The sequence below is a fragment of the Taeniopygia guttata genome, chromosome 7, assembly GCF_048771995.1.
Source record: "Taeniopygia guttata chromosome 7, bTaeGut7.mat, whole genome shotgun sequence".
In the NCBI taxonomy this organism is placed as follows: Eukaryota; Metazoa; Chordata; class Aves; order Passeriformes; family Estrildidae; genus Taeniopygia; species Taeniopygia guttata.
The window spans coordinates 7,212,284-7,236,648 of NC_133032.1; the positions used below are offsets into that span (position 1 = coordinate 7,212,284).

The following is a 24,365-nucleotide window of genomic DNA, read 5'->3' on the forward strand; positions in this document are numbered from 1 at the left end:
AGTGTACAGTACAAATAGAAAATCTCATTAGACTTATGCAGAAGTTTTTCTGCACAATGCTGAATACAGCAAGATAGTTAATGTTTCTGATCAAATGCCATATCATATGTTCAACCAAATACATTGCTTTTTCTATCAAAACTTGTCATCTCAGACATGAAATACAGTTATCTCCAGGCCCTCTCCATTTATATAGTAATTTAATGAAGAATGGTGTTACAGTATGTATTTTGCACATAGTGATAAAATACTAAAAATTTTGTATGGTGTAATGTGTAAATGGAACATAGCACAAGTTTTAATTTTGGAGAAGCCTTTGGGTTCAGGGATTTCATTATACTGAGCTATAAAATAATCTGTTTACATTAATATCTCAACTTCGGGTGAAAAATGGAAGGAGTTCAACTTTGCATTCATAACTTGGTTCATAGCTCTTTAAGATAAATAGATGAACATTTTATTGATTAAATGAAGCTGATTTCATACCGGACCTAGAAAAAGACAGTAGATCCACAACTGTAGCTTATTTTTATAGTTAACCTGCCTAGCTTCAATTTTGGATAAAGTCTTTTTTCTCCACCCAAAATGTATAAGTAGGCTGGATTTCAGTGTTAGCTCGTCAGTGTTCTGTGTCACTGTGCTATGTTTTGTTTATTTTATTGAAAATACAGTCATTGAAGTACTGTCTTGACCGTTGTTCTGAAAAGCAAATGCAGTGTATCAGAACCGTGGTTGGTGTGAGCTTTGTACACTTCCACTGGTGCCGAGTCTGACTCTTACACTGACTGTAAAATCTCAGTTACAGATGTGTGTTATACTGTTTTATTGTGAGGAAATTGTGAGGAAAGAGTAATCTCATTTTAGCTCATGCTTTTTAATTTCCTGAAGACTAATTCATTTCTAGAAATACATTGTTATTAGGTCATAAAGGTTACATAGGGAAGAAATATCAATGTAACAACAGTAACCCAATGTAGTTGTTACCCTATTACCTTTTTCTTTGCTTTCATTGAAATACTTTAAGATCAAATGTGTTCATGAGCTTGTTAATTATGTGGTGTGTAATTAATCTCAAAGAAATTTATATATGTCAGTTTAAGCCGAAACAGTGTGGTTCTCTTACAGTATTTTTAGAACCCAGTTAATCTTGCAATAATGCAAAGGGAATATAATCCTGCTGTTCACAGTCTGGTTTACTTATAATTATTAACTTGTATATTTGTGAATTCTATTTAGAGTAACTACATGGAAATGACAAGATTCTTGTATTTAATGGTATTATGGTCAGTGTCAGCACTGACATCCTATTGTTTTGGGGCTGCAGTGCAGGCATACATTTCTGTGTATCATGAGTCCTGCTTCCTAAGTTAGTAAAAACAGTCAAGAGTGAATCTGTACTCAGCTTCCTTACAGAGATGTGGGTGTTTGAAATTTTTTTGTTATTATTGTTTCTCCCTGGGCCTTGATCTTGCAGTGGTGTCCACAGGGGCACAGTGGATGGCTTGGGGGAAGCAATTGTGACCTACAAACCTTAATTGTGAAGTTCAGTGTGTAATCCTGCACTGATCATGCAAATCTTGTTTACTTATGATATCAGTGGGATAGTACTCTTGAATAAATGCCTGCGTTCTCCATGTCCAAAGGCCATATTGCATATAGCTTTTAGTGAAGCTCTCAAAGTCAGAAAAACCCAACATTCTATTTTTCTCAACATTGCTGATTCCTATTTCATTATATTAGTATTTGTGTTTATGAATACTTTGCATTAAACAGAAGACTTAGAATTTTCTGCTGCACACTTATGTGCATAATTGACAAGCCTATTTGTATTGTAAGGTGATTCTGCTTTATTTTTTCAGTTTCTTGACAGTACTAGTTATGATGTTAAAGCAACAAGGCCTTCAGTGAGTCTGTGGTGATGAATTGCTTAAATGAACAATCGGTTTCTTGGGTCAGTTGCTTTGAGCTGGTGAGCATGTCATTGCTAGACATAGGGAAAACTTCTTTAGAAAGACAAAATTTCTGTAATTTGGGAATGACTGGGCCCATTTTTCATTTGCTTTCATAAAGAACTCACTTGTATGCTGAAGCCAAGAACTGAAAACCTCTCAAAAGGCATTTTGTGATTGATGTGCTGCTAACAACTGAGAATTGAAGTGGGAGCTATATTTGGCTTAGGCTCCTCTGCTACTGTGTGCACTTCATTGCTTTTAACAATTTGTATACATGTGTCATTCTCAATGGGTGTGTGATGTGCATATTCTCCTTTGCTCTGCATGTACATACTGAAGTTCAAGAAACATATATGCAAAATTTGTTAAAAGCAAGAGATCTTTGGAAGTAGCAACACCTGAATATGTGTGTACATGTGCTTATTTGGAAAAGGAACCAACCCGAGGACCTCTACAGTGGTTGGTGACCTCCCTGTATGACTCTTCCTACTTCTGTGGTTACGCATTCTCTTTGTTAACGTTGATTTTATTATGCATAGGCTAGAATGTTGTGGAAAAATACCTGCAAGCACAATTTGTAACCATTCCTCATGGCTTCACTTTGGGGTTTAGATCTGACACATCTAAACCCTTCTCTGTAGTTCCGTGCTCCACGTTCTCGTGACGGCTGCCTGCCAGACCTGCAGGTCTGGAATGTGACTGATGTGCATCGGGGTGTTTTTGCTGAGCTGCACCCAGTCTGGGACTGTTCCAAATAAGTTTGTCATGCATCCAGTTACTGGTCACGAGGGGAAGGGGGGGAGCTCCAGGTAGAGGCGTCGCTGTGGGCTCGCACTGTAGCTGTTCCGCATCCACGTGCAGCGCCATTCCCCTGTCACTATGAAACACCTCTGCCGGTAGCGGTCGCACGCATCCCCTTTGGATTGTGGCATTTTCTGTCTCGGGTTCAATGTGTGTTAATCCTGTGGGTGTTGCCATTCCTTCTACTTGCAGCTTCTCGACGTCATTCCAGGTCCACTAGTGCTCTCTCCACTGCTGATTCTGTTGGGCAGTCAGGTGAACAAGCGCTAACTGCATGAATCCGCTTCTTATACGTAGTCTTGTTTTACACCATCTTAACATTTGCCATCGTGTGCATCAGCCAGCACTTGGCATGTGCTTCTCACCACTGTGGGGCTTTCTGTTCTGGTTTTGTTTAACGTGGCTTTTTGTTTTGAGTTTCATTTATTGGATGTTTTTAATTTTGTGTATTTTAGGAACATTGTGAACAGTGTTTAAACAAAGGGTGATCCAGGGCTTTCTCAATTCTCCTATAAATTGGATCAGTTGTGCAGCATGGGCTAAATCCTGACTGATGCAGAGTACTTGCAAATTCTTTTTCCTCTTTAGCAGTGTAGCACTTTCCAGTGTCTAGGACAGGATCCCAATGGGTTTCATCACATTTATTACTAAATATTCTGGACTCCTGTCTCTATTAATGAAAGTTCTTTGTGGGATCCCCTCCAAAATACAGAAGAGCAGGAAAAATTAAGCACCTGATGAGCTTTCAGACTGAACTTTGGAGCATAACGCATGCCGATCCATTCTTCATATTATTCTCAGGGCCTTGTCCAAAGTACATGGAATTTTTTGAAAGAAAAAAACCCCTTAATTTCACTGGGCTTTGCATAATGTGACTGATTGTTACATGTAATGGGAAAAATCTGCAGATTCCAGTTACTTCTGTCCCTCCCCTGTACTGGATTTGCAGTTGTGGAGAATGTGTAATTCCTTTTGAAATAAGGATATTTTACTGGGAATCTTAAAAATAATTGAATGAGGGTTAGCTTTGGGACAACAGAGACATAATTGTGAGGACAAAGATAATGTAGAAAATGAGGGCTTCAGTGTTTTCTTGAAAGCTAAAATCTTATAAGGAATTTGTTATATTGAAAGTTATTTAATTAATACCCTTCAGATAGGGAGTGAAAAGTACTCTGTTTCTCATGAGTCTAGTGAAATGGCTATCACTTAACTTAAACTCTCAAAACATTTCCCTTATCATGTTATTCAACAGAAATGATGCAAGCTGATTGACTGGCATTTTTCAGATAATAATTTGAATTTGTAATTTAACCAAAATAATTAGAAATATTTAAAATAGCTCAGTTGTAATACAGATCTAAGCTTTGTTTGCTTTTGGCTTCCTGTAATAGTCGCTTCATGTTTGGCTCGTGTGGTTTGGTACAAAGCATAATCAAATTTTTTGTGGTTACCTGTGTACTACAGAAAGCCAAAATGCTCTAAAAGATGGCAGAATAGGATTAATAATGGTGGTTGCAAATTTTCACCAAGTTTGTAACAAGTATAATGAATGACTCTAGCCAGGAAGACAAGGGAATGTGGCCAGAGCATAATTTGCAGATTTCTTGCCCAGTAACTTTGGGCTTGACTGTAATTGGTTATTCCTGGAGCCCGGTGTGTTCCAGCCCCACATCACAGATATGCTGAGGTCTCTCCTGTGGTCTTACTTCAGCACTCCAGGATGGCAGCAGAGTCTTGGGGAGAAGCCTGAAGTAATTCGGGTGTTGTAAATTTAAAAATCACTGAACAAAGTAGTTCAGAAGATTCCTGATAGCTATGGAGATAGAAGCTAGCATGCCAAACTGTACTTGATGTGTTAAAAAAGCTCAATTTTGTTTCTTTATGCTGGGTATTTAAACTGATCTACAATTGAATTATTTTGTCATTTTGTTCTTCATTTTAAAAAAACCCAACCAACTATCTTCCCTTTTCTAATGTAATACTAAATTTATTCAAAAACAAATGACAGTGGTATTTTTCAAGATACATAGTTTCAAAAGTTAAAGCCAAATTTTTATCTCAGTTACACTTGCGTAGTGTAATTGGGTTGGATTTAAATATAAAACCAAGTCCAGAATGTACCTCAACATTTACAGCCCTTGTACCAGATCTCATTTATACTTGGGAAAATCCTTGTCCTCTGTACAACTTTATAGTGTATATATCTCTCTAGTGGTGACTTCAGTTTCAGTCAGACCTACTGCATTATCATCTCTGTGCTTCTGTTAAGAGTGCACAGAGTTTTCCATTTTAGGAATAAAGCACTATTTCATCTTCATATTTGAAGTTATTCTTCAACCCAAGTGCATTAAAAAAGGGGATAGTAATAACACATACAACTTTTATTTCTTTGTGAAGTGTCATGGTTTGATTACTTTTTGGCAGTAGTTCTAAGAAGTTTGTTTATTTTTTTTCCTTGTAATGTGTTTTGTAGAAAATGTGCTTTTGTTGTAAATCAGAAATGTCTTGTCCGGGTATGTAACTAAGAAACAGTAAATTTTTATAGTTATCACTTCTGTTGAAATAAAATATTAGTCTGCAGGGTTTTTTTCTTTTCAAAATACTTTGGACTTTAAAAATCTTCCCTATTTCCCCGCAGTAGCTTAATCTCGAATAAAGCTTTGTAATTAGGACAGTAGAACTGGCCAGCTTCAATCTCTGATATAAATATGCTCACACTGCATATCAGTGTGAGCTAATCCCTGAAAGATATTTCAGTGCAGTAGGTTCATAAAGGAGAAAGCAATGAAATTTTGTGCTATGCAGTATTTTCCCCAAAAACACATTAAGCTGCTGAATACTGTCTTTGGCCTCAGTTTTGAGCAAATCCACAATATAGTTCAGCAATTTAATAAGCAGTATTTTTCCACTGTTAAATTAAATATAGATGAACTATTAAAAGGCCTGTGTGACTTGACCCCTCTCTCATGCTGCTTGATGGGGATCAGCTGAAGGTCTCTTCAGTGGGTTCATGCAGCTTGATCTGTGCAACACTGAATTTGCTGGCAAAACTCCTGCTGGCATGTGTGGTATAGGGACAGAGGTGTAACATGTTCCAGGAGGGATATTTAAGTCCTTCATGAGCAAACACAAGCCCACACAGAAAGAAAAACTTGGAATGTTATAACCGGTCTTTCTGCTTATAGACTACAGCCAGGATCCCAGTATCTGCTCTGTCCCCCTCTGGAAGGACTCAGCTGCCAGAACCTGGCTTGTGATACTTAAATTACTGATTCTGTCATAGCTCTGCTAGTGGACCTTTCTGAATTTGGCTTTGCTAAAAAAACTTAATTTCAGTAACAGTTTTGGTAAACTCGGCAAATGATAAAGTAAACTAATTAATGTTAGGAGTGTAAATAGCATTTTAGACTCAATGCCATTGCTTTGGATGCCATTGAGAGCTTTGCCATCAAATTCAAAGGGGAAAAAAAGATCATATTTTCTACTTAAAAGTTTTGATAAGGAGCTCTGGAATTTAAGCTTCTTCTCAAGAGAACCAGAAATTGGAGTTACTTCACAAGTGAGTTACTAACTTAATTTTTGTACTGTGAAGGTGTAGGGGTATATTCTATTGGTTAATCAAGCCTTGAGACATAAAATAGACTAATCTGGTGCTGCTAGTCTCACATCCTTGCCTGAGACAGAAGGCTGCAGGATAGATGAGTGCTTGAGCATTTACATGTTCTGACACTGGGCATGGTTCTGTCTCTCTGAGGTTAATGAGAAGCTCTATTGATTTCTGAGAGTGCCAGATTGGGATGGGCATGTCTGCCTCTGACATTAAGATAAAACTTGGAGACAACCAAGTAAAAAGAAACAGGAAATAGATACCCTGCTTAAAGTAAATAAATGAAAAGTTGCCCTGAGGATCCAAAGTTGCCTCCAACGCCCAACAGACAATAGTTTATTTCTTACCCTAATGACAGACTCTCTGGAGCTCTGGGTTAAAGGGCTTTTAATGGAAAAGCACTGTGAGTTCCCAGAGTCCGTGGGGAGAGCTACTCAGGCACCTGATTAGGATTCCAAATGAATGTGAATTCATTTAACAATCCTTTTCACTGTTGTCTTTTGTGCAGACCGGTTTGGACTCGGACAGCCAGGCAGGATGCCTGCTTCTGTGAATGCCATGCGAGTCCTGAGCACCAGCACAGATCTGGAGGCTGCTGTGGCCGATGCACTGGTAAGAGGAAAAATACAAAATGCTTCCAACACCGGAAAGTGGCTTAAAGTTACCTGTACGTATGTTCTCCTCTTTCTAAGTAGCTTTATTCTGATTGTGCCAGTGTCTGATGCTGTAGGGTTACCTCTGGCTGGTTTGACTTTGGGTATACTGGCAGCAGTATGTTTTCCTTATTTATGTCAGTTCTCTGCAGCTGTCATCAGACAGAGTGCTGTGGCTTGGTACTGCAGCTGCAGGATGGGTTGAATCAGCTGTTTGCTTTTCACTTGGCTGTCAGAGAATGTGCCCAGCACTGTGACAGTGCTTGGCACTCATGGGGTCGGAGATTTCCATCAGTCCTGTTACCTGCATGAAGATTTTTTCAGAAAAACAGTGTTATCTGTTAGTGTCAATTCCTGATCAGGTTTTAGCAAGAACAAGTTTCTGCCCTGTGTTATTTCACCTGGGTAACTACTCAGAGAGCTCATAAATTGGCTTGCATGGAATCTGTACCATCTCATGCTGTTATGGTGTAAGTTGAATTGTATTTGTCTAGTTTGCTGCTAATACTTTCAAACATTCACTGCTTTTCCTAGCAAATTTTATGTCATTTTAAAAAATGTTACTGTCCTGTATAATCTGACTGTACTATGATACCTCTCAGATAGAACCCAGAAAATGTCTTCTGCTTTTCAGAAGGCACATGATAAGCCTTTGTATGTACCTTGAATGTCTGGGGGAGCAAGGATGTGTAGAAGCAGGAGAAATTACTGTACAGTGATAGCTGAGTACCCATTGGTCTTCTCCAGATGTAGACCTGAATGAGGGAAGGATTTCCTGATGTATCTTGAAACAGATCTCTCAGAATTTGTCTCAGAGGCACTTTAAGGAAGATGAGCCATGTCACCAGTGTTTGTGGTAGATGGCCTTTCTCCATTTCCTAGTTCACTTTACCCAAGAATGGCTAAAATTTTCCTTTTTATGTCTGATTACCACTCAGCTCACGGCACCTATTAGAGTACTTCCAGAAAAATAGCCCTTTTTACAAAATTTATCTTTCAAAACAAATACAGTATTTGTGAACAAAGAAAGGTAGATCAGTGTATAATGGATGACACTCTTGCATTTAGTGGACTGAATCACTAAGTGAGCATTTTCATCACCAAATATAACAGCTTGTGAGCCCATTTCTGCTCTCAGCACCTCAAATTTGCTGCCAGAGCAGTTCAAGACATAATTACAGACAATGGTTTGCCTGTGTAAATGAAATCAGGCTTTATCCTTGCATGTGAGCAGCTGCTGAATACAGGTTTCTCAAGGGAGGAGAGTGTCACAGTATTTCAATTGACTGCTGAGCCCTGAGATTTCTTTGGGTGTGACTTAATCTTCAGCAAGACTTAGAGTGTTCTTTTAAGTACTCCAGCTTTGATGTTAAGTAACATTAAACTGAAATGTTAAAATTTTGAAGGGTTGAACACTTAAAAGCGAAATACTTAAGTCTAGCTGGAAACTAGCTGGTGCTGCTGGCTTGGTTGATCAATCTGAATTTGTACAACTTCGGGAGATGCAACACAGTCTTGTTAATCCCTTCTTTCCCAGCACCCCAGTTTTCTCTCCATTGCCTTCTGACAACAGGCAACTTAGAAAGCCTGTGCAGGCTCCTTTTGAGAGAGTGTTGTGATGCCAGCTTTTACCCAGTAACCTTGTTTCCAGAAACTTGTCTTTTCCATGTAGTAAGAAATGAAAAGAACTTCTCCAAAGATGGTTTCAGCCAAATCCTCAATTGAAACAAAACATGGTGTGTCATTCTGTGACCTCTACTCCCTCTGTACAATTCCAGTTGGATCCACTCTTTCTGTTTGAACTGGACTTGGCCTAAAACCACAGTGTCTATACTGGAAATCAGTGCTCAGGTCTGTCAGAAGAGCTCAAAGGGTGATGGAAACTTTGCTGTTAAGTAAGGCCTTTAAGCCAGTGGTGCCAACCAGGGGGTCTTAAAAGAAGCTAATCTTCAAAACAGTGTGGTAAAAGAACTGTGGGTTGAAAGAGAACTTGGCAAGTGAATTTGATTAAGTGTGCTGTACTGTAGATAGCGGTTTCCTCACATCAGAATTTCTTTGCAAGACTCTAAAATGAAACTCTGCTAGTAATATGTGGAGAAAGAGAAATCACTGCCAAAATCTCTGGTATCTTTCATTGTTGATTTCTTAAAAGTAAGAAAAGAGGTGCTGAATGTTCCTAAAAAAGTTTTTAACAGATATTCTCACTTTCAAGATCCCTAAGGGAAATTGTAGCCAGTATGAATAGTGCAACAGTTCGGCAATAAAGTCAGGCATTATTATTCCCACTTTTATTTTGCAAAGACTGTATTTTTTTTAATTTGCTAAGACACATTTGCTATACGTTTTTGTTGCAAAAACAAACCCTACATAAGCTTCTGACATAATTCTCTATGCTTTTTCCCACCCTTCAATATTTTCCTGCCTACAGCTGTTAGGAGACTCCAGGAGCAAGGTACTAGTGCTTTCTTGACTTTTTATTTCTACTTTCCAACTTTCCCCACCCTGTTGCTAACGCCCATGATACTGCACGTGAGTTAATTTCTATGCTTCAATCCTCCAGTCCTAGTGGAAGCAAAACTCTACTGGCTTCACAAGTCCAAGAACTGCAGGACTGGATACTGGAAGGAATTCTGTAGCAAACACTTTAGAATTTAGATGATATTTTTTTATAGACTATCTTGTCAACCCTGTTCTTTTAAGGTTTATTTAAGAGGTGTTTTTGCTGCCAATTATGTTAGTATTCTTTCTGTAAGGATCAAGGCAGTCAAAGATGTACCTAAGGCAATTATGTTCCCTAATGCCAGGCTATGGAACTGAGTGGGATTTGAGTACTCAATTCCCTTAGCAGCCTCTAGAAAGAATCCTAGCCCAAACTAACAGAGAAATTGCCATCTCCCATATCCAGTGCATTTCTAGAGTAACTTCAGTATTGATCTCAAAGCGACTGGGTATGCCAGCACAGATTCTTTCAGCTATTTCTTCCATATCTTTATTATTTTTTAAAGCAGAGATTGTGTCATCCTAGTATCTGTAACAGTGGAACTGACTATTATTGCCAATAGAACATTTATTGTATTTAATTTCATTACTAGTAACTTAATTCTACTGGGCATAAATACATGATTTTCATGCTGGGGAAGGCAGGCTCACTTCCCGTGAGTCACTCAGTCTCATTGAAATCAGTGAGCTCTGTCTTGCTCTGCTGTGAGAGGTAAGCAGGCAATGCATGGTGTCACCTTTTAAACACTTCAGTCACTGTAACAGTAGCACTAATCTTCTTTTTAGTGATTGCAAATAGAATGTTTCTCTTTGACATCAATGTAACATATATAAGTTGCTAAGTCCGCGTTTCCCCTTTTCCAGAAAAAGCCAGTGAGAAGGAGGTATGAGCCCTATGGGATGTACTCGGATGACGACGCCAACAGCGACGCCTCCAGCGCTTGCTCGGAGCGCTCCTATGGCTCCCGGAACGGGGGCATTCCGCACTACCTGCGCCAGACTGAAGATGTGGCTGAGGTCCTGAACCACTGCGCCAGCTCCAACTGGTCTGAAAGGAAAGAAGGGCTTATAGGTCTTCAGAATTTACTGAAAAGCCAACGGACACTGAGGTGACTTCATAGTTTTCTGGTGTCAGTAATTCATTAGGAATGAATAGTACAGCCAGAAGGCAGTATTATGTACCTGCCTTATGGAGACAGGTGGTGTCTTCCATGGCTGTGAAGGCTTTGTCTCCACAATGTGAGGTTGCAGTTACCTTTTGGAAAGGTTTCTGCTGTGGCAGTAGTGTAGAAAGGGCTCAGATATGCATGCTATCTTCTCTTAGCTTTCATCCATCTCTCGAAGACCTCCAGTGGTAGGTGCTTGTTGTAGCACAGTGAGATTTCCCACAGTGGTGTTACTGTAAACATACTCAAAGGGTGCTGCCATTTTTACATTAGTCTGTTCGAACCTTCAATATTTTTTTCCCACGGCAATTTAGTTGGTGAAGCAAACATTGCACTTTCTCTAAAATGACTTATGGTACGTGTTTCAAAGCTGAGATCAGGCAGTGCTGTGCTGGCTGTACTCTGACTCTTTATGAAAGCCGTGTTAGGTGTAATTACAGATTCTGTTTGTAACTCTTGAAAATTTTTATATCGGAAACTTGAGTCCTGTAAATGGTGTAGTGTGTAATGTGGAGGGAAGTTTCTTCAGGCAGTAAAGTATGTATACCAACTTGAAACTGCATATGGTAGGAGAGGGAGACCTTTTCCCCTCCTTGAGAACCACATAACCCCTTCAAACACCTTTGGCACATCACACCTTTAAAGAGGTTTTAGAATTACCCAGTAGGCCTCAGAATTATCCAGCAGTCATTTGGAAACTCTCTATGGCCATAGGTCATGTTAGCTAGATAACTTGCTCTCAGGCCATAGACATTTCACCCTTAGTTTATGGAGAAAGTGTTTGAAATAAGCTGTTTATCTCTTGGCTCCTTTGAAGGTAGCATTCACAAATAGCTGTGACAATTTTCTTTTTCTGTTATGAATCATATGTACTTAAATTATAGCCAAGTTTAAAAGTGGTTGTTTAGAGCCTCCTTGCTTGGGTTTATGCAATTGTTTCTATTTTAAAAGGGCTTCACACTGGCTGAAAATAATTTGATGGTTCATGTTAACAGTCTGAATAAAAATGTACTGAGGGCAGGCCTGAAATGTTGGTTTCTTGCCATTATAAAAATATTCTAGCACTTCACATTATGTGATACAGGCCTTAAATGGAAAGTGCTACAGATTTTTAAAATGGGTAGTTTGAGTCTCTAGATCAGAGATGCTTTTTGATGTGGTCTATTTCTGAGTCTCTTTAAAGATAATTCCATCATGTATACTGTCTCTTTCTTTCTCTTTAACAAAGTGTCTGGAAAAACTGTGGCACTTCATTGCTTGTATGAAAAAGTTGGATGAGATTTTGGTTTTGCCACAGAAGTGTGTGAGGATTATAAGCAAGGTTTAGAGTGCTGCTGGGGATAGTTGCAAGGGAGGAAGCGTTGACAAGTTTTGGTCTTGGGCTGTGTATCCAGGTCAGTAAATCTTAGCAGAAATACTGGTGGAATTAAACTCTGATTTCAACCATAGTAGTTGTGGTGTTTGAACTGTGCTGTCACAGTCCCTCAAGATAGCAAGTTGTTTTAGCTTTGATAAGGAATAATTTTTATATCTTTCCCAGAAACTAAACCTCTGTGCAGTTATTATTTAAGTTTGATACTGTGATTAGTTCTCTGTATTTCGTTTTGGTTTTCTTTTGATCTCCTTCCTCCTTGGTTCAGAGTTGATCTGGTGCCTGTTCTAATGATTAGATTTTATCATCCTGCTTGTTCCCACGGCATCTTGAGAACATCATCAAGGTCATTAGTCCAAGGGGCACGTCTGTTTTGTAATTAAACTTGATGCCTTCTGTTGTGGTGTAGCTCGTAATAAGAGGCAGTGATGAGGCTGGGTTTTCTTAAGTATTCTGAACTGAAAGGTGGCTGATCCTCTGTTAGCTGGGATTTGCATATCCAGAGATGTGCATGTAAAGTGGAATGGCACTTACCCATCCTCTTTGTTTCGTACAGCTTCATGTGGCCTACTTTTTTAAGGGATTCCCATAAGGTGTCCTAAATAAAACAAGGCAAATGAGTCCCTTAAGGAAATGCTCTTCCACTGCCTGTTGCAGTTTAGTACTTGCATTATTAACTTGGGTCTGAGAGCTTTTAGAAACAGGTACACATATTCTTGCTTTACTATACCTTTGTCCAGAAAGAAAATCCATTAGAGTAATAAATACGGGTTCCTTCAGAGATCTGCAATCTGCATGATGTCAACGAGGGTGTTGTAGTCATTTTGAGCCTGTGCAGCCTCACCCTGAATTAAGCTGACAGCTTACTGTGATGTTGTTACAAAGACTTTTCCCTCCCTACCAGGCTCTTAAACCCATTGGTTTTGTGCCCTTTTAAAATTTAATCAGCCTTTCATGCATAGATTTATTGGGGGAAAAAAAAGTCCTGTGTTACTTAGAAACATAAACATGCTAACACAAAGCATCTGTAGACTGCTGCCTTATTCTGGCCTGTTCAAAGATTACTTTTAGAAAGACAGAAGTTGGTGGGTTGTAGAATTAATGTTGGTCTGGAAATACGTTCCCGGTAGTCACAATCTTCAATAACTCTTCTCTGAGCAGTGTTCTTTTCACTAGTTGCTCTGGTTTCATTGTAATTGTGAAAAATGTCTATTTGCATCCATAGAGTGCGGGAAATGTAGCCTAACTGCCTTGCTCTGTTTTTGTTTGCACCATAAACAAGAGCTTCTGTATTTTTTGCCAGTTTGCTTTGCAGGTAAGCTAAGACTTCTCAATACATCGCAGACAAGAGCTTTGGCACCAAAGAGTTCTGCATTTGACTCCAGCTCAGTATCTCATGCATCATTCTTTCTTCCTCCTGCCATAAAAAGAGCACTACTGAGCACCTAATAATCTCTTACAAATAGGAAGTTAGATTGTTCCTTGATGTAATTATCTTCTGATTTAATAGTTGGTCATTATTAATGTCTCTTCAATTTCTATATGTTTGGCTCCTCAGTGTGCCTGCCTGCTGTCAGACCTCGGGGTCAGTTCTGATCTGTTAATAATATGTGATTCTAGACTGATACTACTGAAGCAACTGGGAATTTAAACCAAAAGATTTGATTAGTGTATAACCAGAAAGTTCTGATTTTACTTGAAAATTTGAAATCCTTGACACAAAGGAGACTTTATTCTTAAGGTGAAAGAAATGCATGAATCAGTGATCTTCAGTGACCCAGACAGAAACTAAGTGCCTCACAAACATGCACATTTCAGGTTGTCTTCTGGAATCCAGAATATAGAAGAAGTTAAAAGCAGCAGAAAATAAAATTGTCTAGATTAAGATTAAAAAAAAAAAAAAGCTTTATTAGATTCTTAATGTAAAACTGGTGATCTCAGCAGTTAAACTGAAGTGCCACTAAAGGCTTTGCCTTGATATACGAAGTTTTCAGAAGTGTGACTGAAGTAACATTTAAATAAAAAAGGTTAGATCTTTCAGCTGTTAATATTTATTAGCTGCGTTTTTTCCCCAGCAGCTAAAACTTTGGCATTAATGTTGTGTTTTATTTATGTATTTCAGCCGAGTCGAGTTAAAAAGGCTGTGTGAAATATTTACTCGCATGTTTGCTGACCCTCACAGCAAGGTAAGACCACAAAGCCTTGGCTTGCTCTCCTGCCTTACTGTGTGTGCACATTTGACACTGTTCCAGGATGAGTGGTTTGTATTTCTACCCCTGCCATCTGCTGGGGAAAACTGGCATTTAAAAATCTCCTTGGTTTGCATTTGTTTTACAAGGAGGGGATGTGTCTCAGTCTCTCTTATGTTGCCAGGAGCTGGTTACTCCTTGCTTCCTGAGGAGCAGCCTAAGCCTTTCAGAGGTCACCTCCTGGAACCAGGAGTTCAGTTTGATTTGCACTTCTCTAGGGTGTATTTCTGGTGATACACAGGGAAGAGTGGTCCACAAGGGGTCATGAGCATCACACACTGGATTGTGTGTTGTGTACACCTGGGAGCAGATGTCTCACCGAGATACTATTCTGATTCTCATAATCAAAGTCTTTGATATAGGTACTCTGCCTTCCTTTAAATACTGACCTTTAAAGTTAAAGGCTGTGGCATAAATTTACAGACGTTTCTTAAGAAGAAGTGGGCCACAGAATGGGGATTAGGGCCCATAGGCATGTTCAAGACTAGTGGATTTCAATGGGCAGCTAAGGAGGAGCAGGGAGAAAGGAACAGGGAATTTCATGCCCTTTTCTGAGTTTTGCTAGTTGAGGAAAACCACTATGGCTGTGTTAAAAACATCCGCAGTTGGGTTAAATGCAGTGTGAGAAAGAATAAGTTGTATAAATCTTTGTACTTTAAGACCTCTTGGTAAACCAGTTTTAATAAATGATTTTGGGTGGAAATTCCATGGGTAGGCAGAGTAGCCTGTTACAGGTCCTGCTCAAAATGTGCATTTTTTGCCTTAATTATACTGTGGATCAGCTGTCCCACAGGTCTCACCAAGCTTGTAGTACCTACCTGTAGGTTCTTAATGCTTTGGTTCCCCAAGGTTTATGTAGTAAAAAGGGTGAAGGTGTAATTATTTGTTTGCAAAATAATCACCATTTCTGAGTAAGGTGGGAGTTCATTGCACACTGGGCTCAACTATGTCCTTTGTGGCAGCAGTGATCTGTCATCTTCACTGCTTTTGTGGAATTACAGATATAAACTCATTAGTTGTGGTGTTAAACACACATAGCTTTGTTCATATAACTGTATATAAACATATGTTACTTTCCTGACTGAGGAGACTGAATCTGATCCAAGGCATGTAATGTTTTAAGTTACTCTATTGAGAAGAGATTGTGTTTTAAGAAAATGTAAACTTTCAATGAATGTGTCTTTTATCTGTTGAGAAACTGCATCCTTGATCACTCTGTGTGCTAACGAGTGGTTTGTTTTGTTGCATGGCCTGCTTTGCCGTGGAATTCACAACAGAGAGTAAGTGTTTTCTGCTCCTTCCTTCCTTCATTCGTTACATGTGGTATTTTAATACAACACATTTTAGACATGTCTTGTCCGATTTTTATCCAGAGCAATGTAGTCACTAAAATCATTCATTCATAAAACTTTTATAACAAAATCATCTTGAAACTCAGACTATAAACCCCCTTCCCCTTTGAATATTTTTATTTTAAGAACTGTATTTCTTTTTCTGACACTTGTTTTGTTTATAGGTCTTCAGCATGTTTCTGGAAACCCTGGTTGATTTCATCATCATTCATAAAGATGACTTGCAGGATTGGCTTTTTGTTCTCCTGACCCAGTTACTAAAGAAGATGGGAGCAGATTTGTTGGGGTCTGTGCAGGCAAAAGTTCAAAAAGCTCTGGATGTCACCAGGTAGAGTACTCAGATGGCAAATGTTGCAGAGGTTTTTTTGGGATTACAGGAAGGTATGATTTTAGAAATCCAGTAGTGCTGTGATTTTGAGGGCTCCATTATTGATGAATATAAAAATGAAGGAAAACAAAGTTATGTCACAGTATTTCAAGTATTGAATTAAAAAGGCCTGTCTCTCGTCTAAATAAATAACTTTAAAGCATAAATTTTAAAATATATACCAGATTAATTTTAGGGTTTGTAGTGTATATGCTCAGATATCAGGGTTTTTTGATTGGCAGGTACCCAAAAAATTGCAGTATTCATAATATGAATGGTGCTTTACCACAAAGTTCAGCGCCTCTTTTATGTTGTGCAAACACAAATAACAGTCAGGATAGGACCTTGAGTGCTGCTGCACTGCTCACACCAATTCTGTACTCCATGTTCAGTACAGGACACTATTACAGTACAGTTGAGCTTATCTAGAAATAAGATAATTAAAAAAGAAAATAGAAAGTAGTAAGAATCTAGGAGAAAATAGTGGGGGAAAAAAGAGGCGAGAGATCAAAACCAGGTATGAACCCTAAGGACAAGATAAACCAAGCTGCTTCTAGAGATAAGGGAACAAAGCAGAATCTGAAATGAAATGGACAATCATGCCAACAGAAGTGTACAGATAGTAGAGTATCAGTGTGCAAAGATACTGATTTAGCAGTTTTCTTCAGTATTGTGTCAATAACTAGCTAATCCTTAAGCTTAAAAATTCTATTGCTGATGGTAAAGTTACCAAGAAGGAAAAGTGTGTTGAAATCTGCTTTGTAAGCTTTGAGGTATTGCATTAACTTCATTTATGTTGCATTACATTTTTGCTTTTGTTTTTTTTGGACAGGGATTCTTTTCCATTTGATCAGCAATTTAACATTTTGATGAGGTTTATTGTGGATCAGACCCAGACACCAAACCTGAAGGTCAGTATCAAGAACCATTTCACTAAAGCAATCAACGTGCTTGTCTTAGCTTGTCATATCAGGCATGCCATAAAGCATAAAACTCATGAGAAAGTAATGATTGTATTATGTGCATGATATAAAAACTATATTGGCAACTTGGAGACATGTGCCAGGAGTACTTCCTCCCCACCATGTGATGTAAGCCTTGTCAATCTGTAGTGGGCTGTGTTCATGTGGAAAAAATGCATCTTTGCCAGATCCTGAGCTTCACAAATCCCTTTGCATTTTTCAGGTCAAGGTTGCTATCCTGAAGTATATTGAGTCCTTGGCAAGACAGATGGATCCAACAGACTTTGTGAATTCCAGTGAGACAAGACTTGCTGTATCTAGAATTATAACTTGGACTACAGAACCAAAGAGCTCAGATGTGAGAAAGGTAAGCCAGGACAATGAAGTATTTGCATAAATTATTGCTCTTCAGGAAGGAGAAAAAACCCAAACCAACCTGTCATAAAGGTAATGAAAAGTTCAGTGATCAGACTCAAACTTAAAAAAACCCTGATTTTACATATGTTACTGTCCAAACAAAATTGTCAATTCAGTCCCCACACAATTCTGACTCATGTCTTCAGATATTTTTTTACTTGTGTGACTTCAACTACTATTAGCATACAAAAAGAGATAATGATTCGAAAATGTGCTTTTTCTTTAAGCATTCTGGAAATATCTGTAGGTTTGTATTTTGTTTAGATGAAGGTTTTGTGCTTTGTAGACTGAAAGCTAGCACAACTTCAGTGTTGTAGTGTTGTTAAAAGAAAGTAAACAAATCAGTAAGCGGCCAGGGGCTCTCAAACCTTCTCTTTTAAGGGCTGTGTGTTTATTTCTACCTGGAAAAAACTGACACAACTGGGTCAGGCCTGGGTAATAGTTACCTTCTTCTTTATCTTACTCTCAATGCAAGTGTCAGGCAAGCTAAAATGGGACACGTAGTGATAGTTATCTCTCCCAAGAGAAAAGCAAGACTTAGTTTTATGTAGCTGGCATCTGTAACACAATTTAAAATTACTTTCTATTTCCAATAGGAGTTAAAGGCTTTGAGCTGTACTTGGATTTAAAAATCCCAGCCAAATTTTAAAAATTCCAGAATGTAAAAATTGTATAAGAACTTTACATTCTATGCACGTAAAATTTTGACTTAATACAGAATAACATGCAATTTTATTACTTTGGAAATATTAATCTGATAAAAAGATAGCTGGGTATTAAATGTGCTGCCACACACATGTGTGCAGCATTATCCAGCAGCTGAAGGAAGGCTTCAAAGAAGCTGATTGGGCGTATGCTATTTGCTTGCTCACATACAGATGATTGGTTCTGGGGAAAAAAGGAATATCCTCTTTTCTGAAGACTTCCTGCAAGGATTATTCACATCACTGTAACTGAAACTTGCTTCTGTAAGGCAGCCTCCCTCAGGAAAAAAGGGGTACTTTAAATTCTGGACTTAAATTCTGGAACATTTTAATGTTTCCATGTCCAAAGTCAGAAAGAATTGATCAGGCAAAGCAGCTGCTTCTGTGTTACAGTTCAGGTGAATCTCAAGCAGTTTATTTGGCTGCTGGGCTGTGAGGGGAAGTTGTAATTATTTTAAGTAGAAATATACATTGAAAAGCAAAATCTCTTTATATCAGCAGGAGAAACATTCCACCATTAGGGGTCATCATTGCTGCATGCAAAGGGAAGCAGAGAGTATCTGCTGCAGCTGAAAAATTGGATGTTTGCTGTTTCCTGTGGGCTGTGGGGAGCAGGTGCTCACTGTGTGGTGTCCATCCTTCTGTCTGTTCCAGTGGCTTGCACAGCTCTGGCAAAACTTCCAGCAGACTCTACCTGAGTAGTACTTGGGCAAGTGCCTTGTGACTGGCAGGAGATTACTGAATCAAAATTCTTTTTATTAAACATGCATATGACTTGGATTTGCCTTTGGTGCCAGTAGTTTCCAAATTAATTATTACACAGTTAAGCTAATTTAGGCTACTAAAAACAAATGTACAGGTGATATTTATTTCATCATACCATGGCTGTACTATGATTTTATTAAGAACATAGTACAAACCAGAGACTTTAGAAGAAACAGTGTAGCTAAGGATTTATAAGCAATCATTGGCCATTATCTCTGTCAGGACTGTAGTTAACAGACTTATAAATTGATTATGCAATAGTGAATTGGATTATCAAGAGCCAATCTAGGCAGGTAAAATGTTCTGAAGAACACAATTAAATATTGCTGTGGTTTTTTTCCTGGCAATATAACTTGGGTAAAAAAATGTAGTACCTTTTTAATATCAAGATGATTCATTTAAGCATCTTAGTCCACCCTTGTGGAAGGTATTATGGTGGCCATCAAGATGTGTGGTTTTCTAAATGCAAAGCAAGCCCTGTAAATACTATAAGAACCAAAAAATGGAAACAGCAGTGGAGATTACTGGGAGAAGGATTTTTGTCTTTAGTTGATTGAAGTACCACAAGTGGCCTGTAAAAAGTGTAAAAATAGTTTTTCAATAGAATCTGCTCTTAAGACTACCAGTGCCATGAACTCAACTCCTGCAAGTGACAAAGAGCTCCTGGGGGGTGCAGTCCTGTTTACAGCTGTGGCTGACTTGGTGGAACAGCGATGCTGCTGCTCAGCTGCTCGTGGAGCCAGGGACTCCCCCAGGAAATGGAGTCCCACGGCCAATGTCCTCTTCACCCAAGTCTGACTTACTGAATTCTACCATAATGCAAGTAACATCTGCCTGTGTTGGCCTTGCTGTTCTGTCTGGGTTTTACCTTTGAGCAGAGGCAGATAAAGCAAACTTCCTCACACTGGTGATGTCTGTCAGTGAGGAGGGCATGTGGCTGCTGTGTGCACGTGGCAATTAGTCATGCAGATCTGATCCTGTAATAGCAATCAAGGCATCTGTTCAAGAACAGAACTGATTATATTTTCAGTCTATACTGAGATTATCCTTCTGTTAGTGATAGTCTGTCCATTACTGCTACTTACTATGTGTGGTGGTCATGGAGGTCCCAGCCACACAGTGTTAAGGCACTGGGAAAAATAGAACAAAAAACGTCATTTAACCCAACAACCTTTTCAAACTGGATGCTACAGTTTTATTAATAACTTTGTTTTCTTGTGACAGCACTTAAACACACTGGGCACATTTAAGAAATCTGACACAACTTGAACTACAGCTCGTGTTTTGTCGCTAGTGAGATAAGAAAAAGTCAAAAGAAATGCTGTTTTGCATAAAGCAGTTTATGGTCCTGTATGGAATGACATCTGTAGTTAAAACATAAGCTCTGTTATCACAAGGAGAATGTGATGTACTATGAGGAACATGCAGTTGATACTGAAGTGTGCATTGACAAAATGTTGTGATTCTCTCTCAAGGCAGAAACCATTTAAACTGCTGATGGTGTAGCCATGAACTATGTGCAGTTAAAATTATTGTCAAGCTTTAGGTTTAAAATAAGGGGATCCGCAGTGTGTTATGGGTAAATATTTGTCTTGTTTTAAAGATTGTTAGTACTTGTGGGTGTTTACCCTGCATTCAGCTTAAGATTTACTTCCTGCAAGCAATGCTGGAAGTAAGGTGAGGACATTTGCCTCCCATGCTGAGCAAAAGCCACGGGGCAGGAGCAGCTCCTGCAGTGCCATGTGGAGACCTGGATGGGATGTGGTTCAGTGTGAGGAGAGCACCTGTTGGTGATTCCTGCCCATGCAGCCAGCTTGTGGCTTTTTCCCCAAGCAGAGCTTATCAGTGGGCAGGGCACAGATCAGGATTTCAGATAACTGAGCTGTAATTTTGACTGCAGTAGCATCTAACCTTGTGTGAGGTACTTGGCTTTCCTCTGCACTGATTTGTTTCCTGCTGTAGCAGGGTGTTAATTCTGATTTTTCCCTGGAAATCGTTTAAGATTTGATGAAGTAATTTTACAAAAGCCAGTTAATTAGCACACAGAAAAAGAGCACAATGGTAATGCCAGTACTGGGATGGCTGCTCTGTGAGGACATTGTAAGTCAGTAACTTCACCATCCTGTTAGTAATACTGCCAGCAAAGTTGTTGTGCAATCCTTACCTAGGTAAGGTGCTGATTGAATTTGGATGACAGGCATGGGCTCTGTGTGGGAAAATACTTTGATCCTGGAAAAGAGCCATCAGTTTGAGAATGGAAATTAGAATGAGGATTCTCATTTGACTTTGGCCAAAGCCTACAGAAACCTCGTGTCCAAGGCTTGTCTGAGTGGAAATTTTTGTTTAACATGAGTGCCCAGAATTTGAGTGTGTGGAATCAGCTGTGAATGCACACAGGATCCTAATTGTTTAGGAGGACCTTGTACAGGCTAAAGTGGGGTGAGGCCTCCTCAGGTGAAGGGCCAGTGACAATTCTTACCATCTTGTTACTCAGCCCAGCTCTGGTCTTAATGATAAATAACAAGATCTGTATTGCCTGATTCGTATTTGGACTACTAATCACAGGGCAGAAGAAATTTTTTCCTTTGCTCCAAATACCCTGACTGTCTTCTCTGTTGATGAAACATTCTTACGGTGGTTTTATTTTACAAGCCTGAAGGCATTTTTACAGGTTATGGGCAGCCTTGTGTCACGTGTACATCATGTTCTGCCTTCCACTTATGTAACTGGGAAAACTTCCTCTTTCAACTGGGTTTGGTAAGAAAAACCAAATTGATTGCACTGAATCAAAAAACCCAGGAGGGTGCTTGTGTTGCTCTAATTTTCTTGAAGATGAAGCCCTCCTGAAGGTTTGAGGAAGGCCCTCCTTGGATTGCTACCACTGGTTTGCAGGTGAAGTTGAGGGATATCGAAAGAAAGTGAATTTGGGATTAGTTTTTTTTCACTAAAACTGATTGAGGACCAGTTTCTGAATTATGAAGAAGATGAGGAAGATTTCAGAGAGAAAACTGCAGGCCAAGTTCATAAGCTGAAGCAGGCAATGAAGATGTATTTAATTCTTTAACTAGTAATCCTCAAGGTCATTTCTTGAGAAATATTAATATTGCCACTTTGATCAGCAAAACCTATCTATCAGTGAAGATAGAGCAAGCAACTTTAGATAAAATATTTCTTTGATATCTGTAGGAGGACCAGTGACAGGATAGCAAAGACTTTTAGGAGGACCAGTGAAAGGAAAGGAAATGAGGCTCCTTCACATGGTGATGCCATGAGACCTCTAAAAACTCTTGGAAGTTTTAATCATCCATCTAGTGTCAGTCTGATTTCAGCTTCTCTGGGACAGATGTGTAAGAGCACCCTCAGAGCCTCTTAGCTGAAATGGTATTGCTTATTTGGGCTGGTGTTGAGCAGTGAACACTCAATGAACACAATGAATGTGTTGGTCATGGCCTGTTACAGCAGCAGTGGCAAAGAGGACATTTGCAGAAATACTTTGAATGGAAAATTATTTTAGTACTCTGTAGCCACTAGAGGCCCTTGCCTTTCTGAGTCAGAGGTTTCTCTAGCACTCTTGCAGTATTCCTACACCAGACTTGTGCATCTCATGGACTCCATGATGAGCCAAGTTACCAGAGCACTGGCCATTAGGATTTCATTTCAGGCTTATGGAATCTTAAATAGGACTATGTCCATATTTCTGAGGTCAGCCTTTTGCCAAAGAATATTCCAAAAAAAAGTCAAATTCAGTGTAAATGCCCAGAGGAACTTCTATCAGGCATTTAAAACATAGTCAGTGTTAGGAAAAGGACTGTAATACATTAAAAAATGACACCTGGTGGACTGTAGTGATTACTTGATTTAAAGCTATTAGCACAAAAAGGATCTCTGTGTCCTAGCTGTGTTTCCAAAATAGTATCCCTCATTTTCTGTTTGTTTTGAATTTGATGCTGCAGAGCTATGAGAGCCCAAATGTTTTGAGTGTACGCAGTGTGAGGAAAATGGCTTTCACCCAATGTTAGTGGCCTGAAAATGGGGATGTGCTTGTTGGGAGCATGGTTCTGGGGTAGATTTCCTTAAACTAAAAGCAATTTGAGTATACATACTCTGCACTTAAAGAGCTAGTGTGTATTACCATGTGAGAGAAGAAATGGCTTCCCAGAATTTGCATTGTCATACTTATGTATCTGTGCACAATATGTTTGTGTGTACGTGCCATTTATATAAGCATTCACACACCTACACAGGTATATGTGATGTTTCTATTTTGAAAATCAAGTCTAGAGGTGATGTTTCCATGATGCGTTGCAGAGCTGTTTGCAGTGTGACAGATAATTCTGCTGTACTTCCTCTAGCATTTCAAAAATCCATGCAGATTAAGTGCATGTTTTCATTACAAACCATATGACTTCAATAGCTCCTCTTCTTTCTTAGTTTATATGTGGGAACTTTTGCCTGACAATTCAGACTTCTATTGTGCCAGGTTTATAAGTAAAGTTTCTCAGTTGTTAATGAAAGGTTTCTAGCCCTATGCTGGAAACCTATGTTTCTAGCCCTAAAACCTGTTTTTGCAACAGCTGCCATTTTATAATAAGCAAAGTTACTCAGGGTAGCCTTCATCAAACTTGATTTCTGGGATCATGTCTTGTTCTTAAGAAATAATGAACATTTTTGCCATTGTCTTTTCTGTGCCCAGGTCACAAAAAAGCAGCACACATGAGTCACAATCTGCTGTAGAACAGTACTCCAAGCATATGGTGGTTTGGTGCTGCATCTTTTTTGCTGTCACTTTTCTGAGATGTCTTTGACACTTGTAATGCAACTATCTCTGACTTGTAAAAGCCTTTTGTGATGTATAAAGTATGTACTGTGTAAAACAGAATAGCAACATGGATTTAATCTGTTTCTGTATTTAAATCTGTTAAACAAATTCTTCCTTTTCAGGATATGGGTATGAACAGCATATGCTAATACAAGTGTTTTGGGAAAACTGTGTGTTTAAAAACTTGTACTCAAGCTAATGTTCTTGGATTATGTATAAACTGCTAAAGCCACTGTGCTTTGCATTGCCATGTCTGTGATGTGGATGTCCTTGCTTATCTGATTCTAGGCCTGAAAAAGGAACAAGCAGAAGGTTTGGTAGATAGTTCCAGTGCCAGCAGATGCTTAATTGTCTGCTGGAAAGTACACTGAAATAACACTTTTTTAGAGCTTGCAAACTCTCAGTAGATGAGAATAACTGACTTAACACCAGCTACTCATTGGAGAATTGAAGCCATGTGCTAGTGTGTGCTAATGCAAGCTGCCTAATGTGCAAGTGCTGCCCCTTGATCTCAGTGGATCTCTATTTGATCTGCAGTTTAGCATAAATCAAAGTGACATGAGAGAGAGCTTCTCTGCTCCATTGTGCCTTAAGTTCTTAAAAACCACATTTTTCTTAGACTGGATGGCGATGCATTCAGAATATAATTGTGTGTGATACATTCAGAATATAATTGT

At 39.0% G+C, this 24,365-nt stretch overlaps 1 protein-coding gene across 1 annotated transcript in view; it reads left to right on the forward strand.

The window, feature by feature from the left end:
* CLASP1 (cytoplasmic linker associated protein 1) overlaps positions 1–24,365 on the forward strand; it is a 168,329-nt gene that overhangs the window by 107,084 nt on the left and 36,880 nt on the right. Inside the window, exons 25-32 of the mRNA XM_072932017.1 lie at positions 2,946–3,008; positions 6,872–6,975; positions 9,445–9,468; positions 10,380–10,624; positions 14,176–14,239; positions 15,819–15,982; positions 16,854–16,932; positions 17,207–17,350. Coding sequence (XP_072788118.1) covers positions 2,946–3,008; positions 6,872–6,975; positions 9,445–9,468; positions 10,380–10,624; positions 14,176–14,239; positions 15,819–15,982; positions 16,854–16,932; positions 17,207–17,350 — 887 coding nt within the window. The remainder of the gene's footprint in view (positions 1–2,945; positions 3,009–6,871; positions 6,976–9,444; positions 9,469–10,379; positions 10,625–14,175; positions 14,240–15,818; positions 15,983–16,853; positions 16,933–17,206; positions 17,351–24,365) is intronic.